This window comes from Paroedura picta, chromosome 9 (genome assembly GCF_049243985.1).
Source record: "Paroedura picta isolate Pp20150507F chromosome 9, Ppicta_v3.0, whole genome shotgun sequence".
Classification (NCBI taxonomy): domain Eukaryota; kingdom Metazoa; phylum Chordata; class Lepidosauria; order Squamata; family Gekkonidae; genus Paroedura; species Paroedura picta.
In genome coordinates this window covers 4,952,038-4,964,200 of record NC_135377.1, presented here as the reverse complement: position 1 = coordinate 4,964,200, position 12,163 = coordinate 4,952,038, and the positions used below count along the sequence as shown (strand labels likewise).

General features: G+C 45.9%; 1 protein-coding gene across 3 annotated transcripts in view; it reads right to left on the bottom strand.

The window, feature by feature from the left end:
* Window positions 1-12,163, bottom strand: part of TRAPPC9 (trafficking protein particle complex subunit 9) — a 350,271-nt gene that overhangs the window by 285,375 nt on the left and 52,733 nt on the right. For all 3 annotated transcript variants that reach the window (XM_077351413.1, XM_077351414.1, XM_077351412.1), the window contains exon 17: window positions 8,096-8,220. In XM_077351413.1, the coding sequence (XP_077207528.1) occupies window positions 8,096-8,220 (125 nt within the window). The remainder of the gene's footprint in view (window positions 1-8,095; window positions 8,221-12,163) is intronic.

The following is a 12,163-nucleotide window of genomic DNA, read 5'->3' as shown; positions in this document are numbered from 1 at the left end:
TCCTTTAAGGCAGGGGTAGTCAACCTGTGGTCCTCCAGATGTTCATGGACTACAATTCCCATGAGCCCCTGCCAGCAAACGCTGAACATCTGGAGGACCACAGGTTGACTACCCCTGCTTTAAGGTATAAACCAAGAAATAATTTCAGGTAGGTCACCATGCTGTTCTGCAAAAGAAGAGCAAGATTCGAGTCCAGTAGCAGTTAGACCGTTTACGCACTGGAGGTTTCATGCCGGGCTGCAGGCTGGAGTTTTAGTCATGGCAGGTTGCCCCGCCTCTTCCTGCACCCACAAGGGGGAGCATTTGGCCTGGTGCACCTCATTCGCCCCCGATTTGTGCTCCTTCATGGGAACTGGGGCAAGGAAGTTCCCAGTGCATAAACGGTCTTAGAGAGCAATAAGATTTCCAGGGTATGAGCTTTCAAGAATCAAAGATCTTTAGATCTGACAGAGGAAGCTTTGATTCTCAGAATCTTGTACTCTTGAAAACTGAGAAATAGTCACTCAACCCAGAACTTTCACTAAATTTCTAGAGGAGGGAGGATTTGGAACTGGGACGACCACACCGGAGGCCAACACAACAATCTCTATACCACAAAGCAAGAATTCTCCAACTGCCCCCAAGCGCAGATACTTTCAAACGGACCCATCAATTCCAGTGAAAAACCCTGGCAGAAAAGAGAAAGGGAGAGGCAAGCAGAATTCTGGACACCATTTTCCTGTACTAAGCAAATGGGGAACGATCAAGTCGATTCGCATCTGTAATTTCCAGGCATTAAAATCAATGGACCATTTTAAAAACCTTATTCACTTAAGCAAGCTCATCTACAACCCGTTTGTTAAACCTTCGACAGCTTACTCTGCACATGACAATCTCATTTCCCACTTTGCCTTTGCCCAAACGGAATCTCTTTCAAAACACGCTCTGATTTTTAAAACCACAAAGTGATGATATAACCACAATATGCATCTTAATTGGCACTCTTAAATACGATGGGCAGGCTGGGGGGAAATCTTATTTCTGGGCCATCCATCATGACCAGGCACATGACAAAGTACATCAATCTTGCTGGGCCATGGATAGCCCAGGTGATCTCATTGAATCTAAGAAGCTGTAGGGCCACCCTGGTTAGAACCTGAATGGGAGACCAACAAGGGCAGGGGTAGTCAACCTGTGGTCCTCCCAGATGTCCATGGACTACATTTCCCATGAGCCCCTGCCAGCAAATGCTGGCAGGAGCTCATGGGAATTGCAGTCCATGGACATCTGGAGGACCACAGGTTGACTACCCCTGAACCAGGGAGACTGGCAGAGGCAGGTGATGGGAAGCCAACTCTTTGACTCTTGTCTCGAAAATGCCTTGGGCTTGCCATAAATCGGCCACGACCTGACATCACCATGTCAATGCTAACTGGTAATCTCTGTTTTCAGAAGGATTACAGTGGAGCTGATATTTCTGAAACACTAAAAATGTTCACCTGGCAGACAATATCTGAAAGACGATGCGGTCCAAATATTCAAATATTTTCATTTATATTATTATGAACGCACAGAAATCTTTCCTTGAGTTCCTTGAAGGGTAATTTGTTCTAACGTATTAACATTTTGATGATAAACCAATTTTTTTTCCACTCTCGGCTGATGCAGAAAATGCTGCCTACAAATTATACGTCTTTCACACATGACACCGGGTATGGAACAATTTAATGAGGTGTCCATGTTGACATTATGCAATTTCAAAGGTAATGCAACTGCTTGTCACAGATGTGTGCTACATTTGAAACGTGTTTTAATATACTATTTCATTTGCGTCATTATATTTTTTTTAAACCTCTATTAAACTATGCAGCTGCCATGTTTTAGCTGCACTGTGGATGTCGGGATAAAAACTGCCCGCCATCTTAAATGATTTCTCTCTGGTAAAAAATTCCCCTCCCCCCAAAAAACACTTCCATTTCCTTCAACTGTTCCTGGACTAGTGACTATTTCTGATAATCGGTAAATGATGGTCTATCTGCTTGCGCTGTTTGCTCAACACGTCTTCCCTGGGAAAATAAACTTTGCGATCAAGAAACAATTTTATAGAAAAGAACGTTGAAGTGTTGTAAGATTGCCAAGTCCAGCCATATTAGTTGGCCCTAGGTAATGCACTACGTTGGGCTGTCAATTAAAATATTATACCAACATCCTTGAATACTACGGAGCCTTAATGTCAAAAGAGTTCCTTAGGCATCGAAAGCCGGTACTCTTATCTGTTCCACATAATATATTTCTGGTAAGGGCTTGGAGGAGGAGCATGTCTCATGGCTCAAGTGCAAATTAGTGCTTAATGCCCAATCAGGGCGGCTGTCCCGCCCCTGAGTGCCTCCGCCTCCAACCGGCTTGCCTGTCTGTCCAGCCAATCGCTTTCCGTCCCCCATCCCTGACCACCCCCTCCTCCTTCCACTTTCCTACGAGGTTCGGAGGCTGCAGATCCCCGCCACATGAAAGCTGCCCCTGCCGCTAAGTTCCCTAACAGCTGCCTGCAGCCTTTCCAGGTCCTGGGGGGAGAGGGAAGCCATCTGCAGAGTTCTTTCACCACCACCCCCTCAACGGGATTGGCCCCTAGGATAATTAATATTGAGTGTAAAGGGACTGGCAACTCTGTTTAGGCAGTCAGCCTACTTTTAAAGCCATGGTGCCCTCTGCCATCTTTCCCCTTTTAGACAGTGGGTGGGGACAGGTGTGGCTTTTGCCCGGGGGAGCTTCCGACTGGATGTACAGATCTTTTGAAAGCTGCTTCGACAGCACCTTACACAACAGGCCAAGAATCTTCCGTGCATGATCGAAGGTAAGCTGTGAGAATGCAAGAAAATATTGTTTTACAAATATGTTCCTCTTGAACGACGTCCTGTCAAATAGAACTTCTGTCTGAAGTGTGGAAGAATAGCTGATATGTTTATGTACGACCTCACTCCCTGACATGCTTTGGCTGGCTTCACCTCCTGAAGCACCATTTTGCAGCTGCACCCAGCACCCAGAGTTGGCATCCCAGAGGTAGGCCAGAGGTAGCTCAAAAACACTGGGGACTCCTATTTTACAGCAGCGGTCCGCAAGCTTACACTCAATGACACAATAATTAAACAAAACCAAAAAAACAAACAAAAGATGGCGATAAAAACATACTACCCCCCCCACCCCCCATTGCTCATAGCTGTGGTGCCCAGCAGGTTACGGTCAAAATATGTTTGATGGAAAAAAACTGGGGGATAGATGCCCCACAACCAGGCCTGGACATTGGGGGGGTGGGGAATACATCACTCCATCAGCATTCTGTAAATTTAAAAAGCAATAAACTAAAATTTGGGCTTTAAGACTACTGAATTATTGTCAAATGCCTGAAACTCTTGTGAGCTATTTATGTTCCACCATCCAAAATTGGATGTATGCAAACTCTCCCAGATCCCTAAGGTTTGAGATTACCTGGATTATGTTTTGCAATCACACGGTGACGTGAACTGCCATGTCATTTCCAAACAAGAACGAAATAGTGTCCAATATGAAATCCCTGGTCTTGAGGAAATACGGACATATGAAGAGCCCTGTTGGGTCATACCAGTGGTCCATCTAGTTCAGCATCCTGCCTCACTTAGCGGCCAACCATCCCTCTAGAGAGCCAACAACGATTTAAAAGGCTGCCATGTAGGGGATAGAGCAGAGTTGCTTTCTCTTGCCCCGGAGAGATGGATCAGGTCCAACGGGATTAAATTAATTCAAAGGAAGTTCTGTCCACACATCCGGGCTTCCTCGGGAGGTGGTGGGTTCTCCATCTTTGGAGATTTTTAGACAGAGGCTGGATAGCAATCTGACAGAGAGGCTGATTCCGTGAAGGTTCAAGGGGGTGGCAGGTGACAGTGGATGAGCGAGACGGTTATGAGTGTCCTGCACCGTGCAGGGGGTTGGACTGGATGACCCAAGGAGGACCCTTACAACTCTATGATTCTAGATGGCCAGCAATATAATATTAGTTGATGCAAGATTTCTCCCCTCAGGGCTCCTCTGAATTTCTAAGCTCTTTCTCCTTAACTGCCACGTGGACTGCAAACTAATTAACACGTATTCAGTCCATTCCTCATTCACTGACAACAGTGACATTTAAGGTTTAAAAAAAGAAAAACAAAAAAACAAAAAAAATGTCTCCCAGCTTTGACTTAATTATTGTGGCACTTTCTTCCAAGTGCAAGCATAGTGCACACAAATAAACGTTTCAAGTGGCATGACTGAGTTTATGCAAAGAGGAAGGGGGGCCTGTATAAATAAAGGCCAAGTCAAAAATGTAAGAGCAACTGCCTCAGTATCCAAGCTGCACTCAGTTCAGCAGCTGAGAATGAAATGCATGGTGGCCCCTCACGGATTAAACTGGTTTATCCTGGTGTGAACTTTCCTTACTTCATAAAGTAGGCATCCTGTCTCTAGAAGTCCCCATTTTGCAGATACTTAAATATGCAATCAGAGCCTCTTGTGGCACAGGGTGGTAAGGCAGCAGACATGCCGTCTGAAGCTGTCTGCCCAAGAGGCTGGGAGTTCGATCCCAGCAGCTGCTCAGGGTTGACTCAGCCTTCCATCCTTCCGAGGTCGGTAAAATGAGTACCCAGCTTGCTGGGGGGTAAAACGGTAATGACTGGGGAAGGCACTGGCAAACCACCCCGTATTGAGTCTGCCATGAAAATAATGGAGGGCGTCACCCCAAGGGTCAGACATGATCCGGTGCTTGCACAGGGGATACCTTTACCTTTACCTTAAACTGTCCCCATAAGCAGCAGCCTGCACCCCCTTGTGACCTTCCTACATCCTAAACTTTTATCGTCTTGGACAGTCACAATAGAAGACAGATGATTTCTGCTGAAGCTCCTTCAAGCTGGAGGATTCCCTGGAGAAGAGCCTAATGCTGGGAGCAATCGAGGGCAAAAGAAGAAGGGGACGACAGAGAATGAGGTGGCTGGATGGAGTCCCTGAAGCAGTCGGGGCAAACTTACATGGACTCCGGGGAATGGTAGAGGACAGGAAGGCCTGGAGGATCATTGTCCATGGGGTCGCGATGGGTCGGACATGACTTCGCAACTAACAACAACAATAAAGGGTAACCTATTTGCATCAAGCCTCATTATCAGAAGAACACTACTTTCATGGCATGGGGCTATACCTAGCTTTCTCAAACAGGGTTTCGTGTGTGTTTGTGATGACAAGGCCACAGTGCGGGCACATCCTCCTGGCCCGTGTCCAGCACAGCGTGCGATGTGGTTACCACGAGAGTCTAACCTTCAAACATTAGACCATAGGGCTTGTAGCTAACAATGTATCATTAACAATGTATCAGCGTACAGCTGCCCAAAAAGGCGGCCTTGTATAACTATTCACATGTGCAATGGTAGTTTTTGTTTCAATAAAAACTGGGCTCTCAAGGGAGTCAAGAGGAGTCTAGTGGACCAGCTCCGTGTATGTGTGTGGGCGGGCGTTAATTAATTTTTTTATATATTTTTAAAATTTGTTAAACACTTATCGGGTGATATGTCCATATAGGGTCATGTCGACCCGCCCCTCCCTCCCAGATTGGCCAATGGTCCTGGAGGGGTGGGAAGAGGAGGGGCCCCAGGTAGGCATGCCCACAGCTCTGCTTCCCAACCATATTCTGCATGACTGCATCACGTCTAGGGGGTTCTTTAAGCCTGAAGAATGTTTCAGGGGTTTCTCAAGAATTAAAAAAAAGAATTGAGAACGGCTGGGCTATTCTGCCCCCCCCCACCCCCGTTTCACTTTCTGTCTGCTGGAATACATATCAGCTAGTTGCAACGGACATGACATATCAGCTGAGCCTCCGGGGAGGGCGGTATAGAAGTATGATAAATAAATAAATAAATAAACGATCAAAATTATTTTTAACAAAACAACCTTGTGCAACCTTTGGCAAAGTTTATAGTACGAGCTATGTGACAAAGCCATTCACTTAAGCACCCCAGACACCCACTTGCATGATGACGGTTAAAAAGAGCGGGGCGGGAGATTGCTGTTTTCACTTCTGGCCTATTTCCTCATACAGCCCACAAGGGCAAAGAGCACAACATGGATGTGTAACCAGGAATTTTGGAAATGCATACGGCCATACAACTTGTATTTAAGCAGCCAGGGTAATGGTAACCATGGTAGAGTCTCTGAGAATAGAATTATCATCCGTAACCCGCATTCAAGCTGTGGCAGTTGACAGAACGGATATAAATATACCTATTAGCAGCCTCGACTGAATCTTTAAACAGCGCTGTAGGGAAAGTGGCACTCTAAAAATAGCGTTTGACAATGCTTGCATTTGAACTCAAAAGCACTCTGTCACATACACTGGGTGCATTTCAATTTCTCCCTTCATGTCGCTGAAAATGAACATCTGTGCCACACGAGAGACAGGCAGCAGGACATTCCCTGACCTCTCCTCTCTGTGTCTACCCTACAAATAGCATGAGAACAATAAAACTCAACGGGGGGGGGGGAGACGGGCAGAGAACAGACAGCGCAGGCTGGAATGCTAAATATGCCGAGTCAAAACGAGACACCCTTCCCCAAACAGGCAATTTAAATAGTTTGGGCTTTGTTAATTAGGCTTGTTTCCATAGGAGAGCTTTGTATATATGATAGCATTGTACTAATTCTATAGGGCAGCTTTGTGGTTCTTGCTGTTAGTCTGAATAAGCTAATGTGAGTAATCTGGAGGTACATCTTCGGACCCCTTTGGTTTCCCAAAATAAACCAACAAGACAGAAAATGGATTTCAGAAGGCCTTGGGAGATGGAGAGCCCAGAAGATAGGAATAATAATGATTAAGTGTTGTCAAGCCGTAACCAACTTATGAGGCTCTCTCATGCAATTTTCAAGAAGAAGAGAGAAGAGCTGGTTTTCTTATACCCCACTTTTCAGTACCCAAAAGAGCCCCAAAAAAAGCCTACAAACACCGTTCCCTTCCTCTCCACACAATACACACCATATGAGGTAGGCGGAGCTGAGAGAACTCTAAGAGAACTGCTCTGTGAGCTCTAAGAGAACTGAGACTGGCCCAAGGTCATCCAGCTGGCTTCACAGTGGAGGAGGCATGGGAAATCAAGCCCAGTTCTCCAGATTAGAGGCCACGGCTCTTAACCACCACACCAAACTGGCTCTCAAGGCAAAACACATTTGTGTTTTCATCAGATTGTTTTAGTTTGGTGGCTCGTCATGAATACCAAAAAGATAATTACATGGAACTAAACCTGCCATTTTGTTCAGAGTCTTATGGGGATGATAGTAGCAAACAGGAACCAATTGTACATTTTCTCTCTGGATGATTTTAAAATGTAGTCAGTTTTTGTTTCCTTTTTGATACAGAATCTACTAAATGTGGTATGATTTACACATATGCTATTCCTACACATGCTCAGTATGAAAACTGTTGCAATTATCTGTTGCACTTATTTCCAGATATGGGTGACAATGCACCAAGAACCACTGTGCATTTTTAGAAATAATATACATATTAAGGCTCACAAATAATCACAGCTTGGGAGGAGAGGGCAGGCCGTCTGAAAATTCCAAGCCACCAGCCAAAAGCCCCTCTTCAAGGTCTCCGGAACATCCGTCTTCCTGCCCCCCCCCCCCCCCGCCCAGTGAAATAAAGCTACCCTCCATGATGTCCGTTCCTGGTGTACATGCAGCCCTCATCTGGGCAGGGTTTGTCGGGGGGTATTTACAAAATTGGTGTAGGACTGCAGATTTCTAATCTGGTGAGCCAGGTTTGCTTCCGTGCTCCCACACATGCAGCCAGCTGGGTGACGTTTCGGGGCAGGGGGGAGGATAGAGAAAAGCGGCATAAAACGGGCTTTAAAGCTAGTATATATTTATATATAATTGTTAAAACGCTATATATATATATTTATATATAATCCTATACACTAGAATTGAGTCCTCTGGAAAGTGAAGCATCGGAGAAGCAAAATCCACAAATATTTCTTTGATCCAACTGACACGGCAGAACCACCTCCTGTCCATTACGGAGCACTCCATGCAGCGCCCAAAAACCAACAGTTGTGAGGCTTACCTTAACATTACTGACGTCGCCAGCTTTGGTCGCTTCCGGTGGATTTATAGGTTTGTTTTCTACTCGCGGTTTTATCACTTGACGAAACGGACTCGAAAGTGGAATGCCGCTCACACTAATCCCGTCTGAAAAGTGAAGGGAAAGGCCGACGTTTATGTTCGGACTGGAGAAAGACTTTGGCTTCATGTCTAGATCACTTGCTTTGCTCACGGATGATCCTGCTTTCAATCCCTGGCACCTCCAGGGAGAAGGGCTTTTAGCACCATGGACATTTGTGTTTTACAAAGAGGACTGATCTAGACTTCGGATGCTGGAAGGCCGCTGAAGGGTAGCGTGGCCATATTAAGCTACGACAAACCAGTGGGTTCAGTGTAAGAAGAAGAAGAAGAAGAGTTGGTTCTTATATGCCGCTTTTCCCTACCCAAAGGAGGCTCAAAGCGGCTTACAGTCGCCTTCCCTTTCCTCTCCCCACAACAGACACCCTGTGAGGTGGGTGAGGCTGTGGGAGGCCTGATATTACTGCTCGGTCAGAACAGCTTTCAGTGCCGTGGTGAGCCCAAGGGCACCCAGCTGGCTGCATGTGGGGGAGTGGGGAATCAAACCCAGCTTGCCAGATTAGAAGTCCACACTCCTAACCACTACACCAACTGGCTCTCTGTATGCTCATATATGCAGACTCTGTGCAGCAATACCTTTTTTTCTTTTGCAGTCACTTTGAACAGATTAAGAGGTCTGTTTATCTAACACAGCACAAATGGGAATGGGGTGGCCATGTTAAATTGTGCAGGAAGCCCCAAAAGGAGAACCTTTCTTTTCCTTTCCTCCAATAAAACCTCTATGATACAGGGATAGTTGATGTTAATCACTTATCAGCCAATAGACAAATAGACTTTTAAAAAATGTGCAACTCCTAGAATCAGAAAGTTAATAGGTAAATCAGAGGAATATGTGTCCGAATGAACTTGCAAACATGATAAATATAATGCCGCCTGAGATTAGCAGACAAAGGACATTCTGGAAGGATATGTGCTATCATATTGATCTTACCGAAAGGGACAGGAACAAATTCATTCTGAATATGGTGAATACGTGAACTTACTGGTCAGAACAGCAGAGAAATGAGCATTTAGTCTGGCTAAAATGAATGCCCTTAACAGCCTTTGGGAAAGGTATAAAGGTAAAGGTATCCCCTGCGCAAGCACCGGGTCATGTCTGACCCTTGGGGTGACGCCCTCTAGCGTTTTCATGGCAGACTCAATGCGGGGTGGTTTGCCAGTGCCTTCCCCAGTCATTACCATTTACCCCCCAGCAAGCTGGGTACTCATTTGACCGACCTCAGATGGAAGTCTGAGTCAACCTTGAGCCGGCTGCTGGGATCGAACTCCCAGTCTCATGGGCAGAGCTTCAGACTGCATGTCTGCTGCCTTACCACTCTGCGCCCCAAGAGTCTCATAAGAAAGTTATAGGAGGGAAGAAATTTTGAAAGTGGAATACCAAAAAACTGGGATGAACAGGTACGGCATGCTCTACAGCTGAGGGAGCCAAAGTGTGGCTCTTCAGATGTCTATGGACTACAATAACGATCTACAATAACGGGCTCATGGTAATTGTAGTCCACAGACATCTGGAGAACCACAGTTTGGCCTGCCATGCTCTAAAGGCAGAGCTTTGGTGGTCGATTAAGGCAGTGGTTCTCAACCTTCTTAATGCCGCGACCCTTTAATACAGTTCCTCATGGTGTGATGACCCCTGGCCATAAAATTATGCAAGGGTTCTTTCACAGAAATTAAACAAAAACTGACCAATGGCATGAAGATCCATTGTTCATGATGGTATATCAATTGTTCCCCCCCCCCCCCGGGATTTCTCAGTTCAGCTCTGCCTCTTGTCCCACCATGCTGATCTCGCTCTTTTCCGCTGCTCCAGACAGACGAACGCTTTATCTCGATCTACCCCGCAAAGCCGTGTGCAGGCCCCCTCCCTGGCCAAGCAGCTCGCCCTGTGCAAGGGTCATTCGACCCCCAAAGGGGTCCCAACCCCCCAGCTTGAGAACCACTGGATTAAGTAATAATGGCATTTGAAAGACTTGATTTATTGAAGTACATAAGCCGGAGGTTCCCAAAATGGCCCCAAGTGCACCCTGGCACCCATCAGGCCTTTTCCTGCCCCCCCCCCAGCATTTACAGTGGGTGTAGCCAGATGGGATTTTGCCCAATACAGCTTCTGATTGGCTGTGCTGATTTTTTAAAATGTTGTTTCAGACACAGCTGTCACCACAGTGCAAGGATGTTCATTGCAGGGCTGAAGGTAAACTGTGTGTATGCCAAAACCAGTCCAAAATGTTTATTTTAAAAGGCATCTGCCTGAAATAATGTAGATTTACTACTAGAGTCACACATAACCTCGGCCTCCTGCAGCAGCTATTTGGTGGTGGCCCCACAACCCAATGTCAGGGTTCCAAAAACGCTTGCAGAATCAAAAAGGCTAGAGACCCTGATATGAGCTTTTGAGAGCTATGGCCCTCGCCGTCGTCAAATGTATAACCTGGCGGAGAATTCACAAACATACAATTCAATAAACCTATTAGCCTTTAATGCACCACAAGATTCGTTTTTTATGTATAACACACTGCAGAAAATGGGATTTACAAAGGATATTTCAAAACGCTGAGTGCCACAGCGTAATAATCAAACTAGTGTGCTACATAAGTCGTACTGCAACCTTTGAGCAGGTTTTATTAAGAAACTGAGTTAAAAGCAAAGGATCACGCACCCTCCCACTCCAAGGCGGCATTCAAATGACTCATATAGAAACTTCTATTTAACGCATGCAAACAGCTAGTAAAGAAATGTAATTTGAAACCCAGGGCTGCATCATCCAGACAATATTTACCTCATTAAAAGGTCACCTGTTAAAAGGGCCACCCGAAAGCTTGTTTTGTGTAGGAAAAGAACTGAATGACTCAAGTTTTCTTCAAATACTGTCCCACCCCTGCAGTGATACTGCTAGACTAAAAAGGGAAGGGGAATCAAAGAGGAAACCAATAAGTCCCTTGCTGATGGAATAATCCATATGTTGTAAGAAGACAAGAATAACGATTTTAATCCATCTTCTTCAGGAAGAGATCTCTGGATTCTTAAGTTATCCTTCCCAAAGATCCTCTCAGAAAAATCAATTATATTTTAGTTTTTGGCTTGCTTAAGATTGTTTCTTAAGTTTCATTTTTACCCACCTCTTTTCCCAAAGTGGCTCAGCTTTATTCACCTCTCCTACATTTTGTCATCACAGCCCTGTGAGGTAGGTTAGGCTGCTCCAAGGTCAGCCAGCAACCTTCCACAGGGATTCAAACTTGCATCTTCCAAGCCCTTGTCCTACCCTCTCGCCACTACTCCACTCTAGCCCTAAGTAGAAACAGGTAAATGCGAATCAGCTGTCAGGTCTTTGATAAGCCCCCAGGTGTTGCCTCACCCTCTAGGTCAGGGGTAGCCAAACAGTGCCTCTCCAGATAGCCATGGATTACAATTACAATGGGCCCCTGCCAGGTGGTGGCAGAGCTCATGGTAACTGTAGTCCATGGACATCTGGAGAGCCACCCCTTAGCCATCCTGACTTAGGACATTGCTTCACTGAAGATCTAAAATTGTTTTGGTGCTGTTTTTGACAGCCCTGGAAGGGTTTCCTGAATGGCTGGGAGCTAAATAATTAAAACCAATATTAATTAAACAACGTTTAACACAGGGGTAGTCAAACTGCGGCCCTCCAGATGTCCATGGACTACAATTCCCAGAAGCCCCTGCCAGCATTCGCTGGCAGGGGCTCCTGGGAATTGTAGTCCATGGACATCTGGAGGGCCACAGTTTGACTACCCCTGGTTTAACAGGTGATATAAGGTCATGTTGACTTGCATCCCCCCCCCCAAGAAAAATGGCCTGAAGGGGAAGGGGAAGGGGGGCCCAGGGGGGCCCAGGTAGGCATGTACACAGGTATGCTTCCCAACCATATTCTGATCGATCAGGCCACTTCTGGGGTTTCTTGAAGCCTGAAGAATGTTCCAGGGGGGTTTTCAAT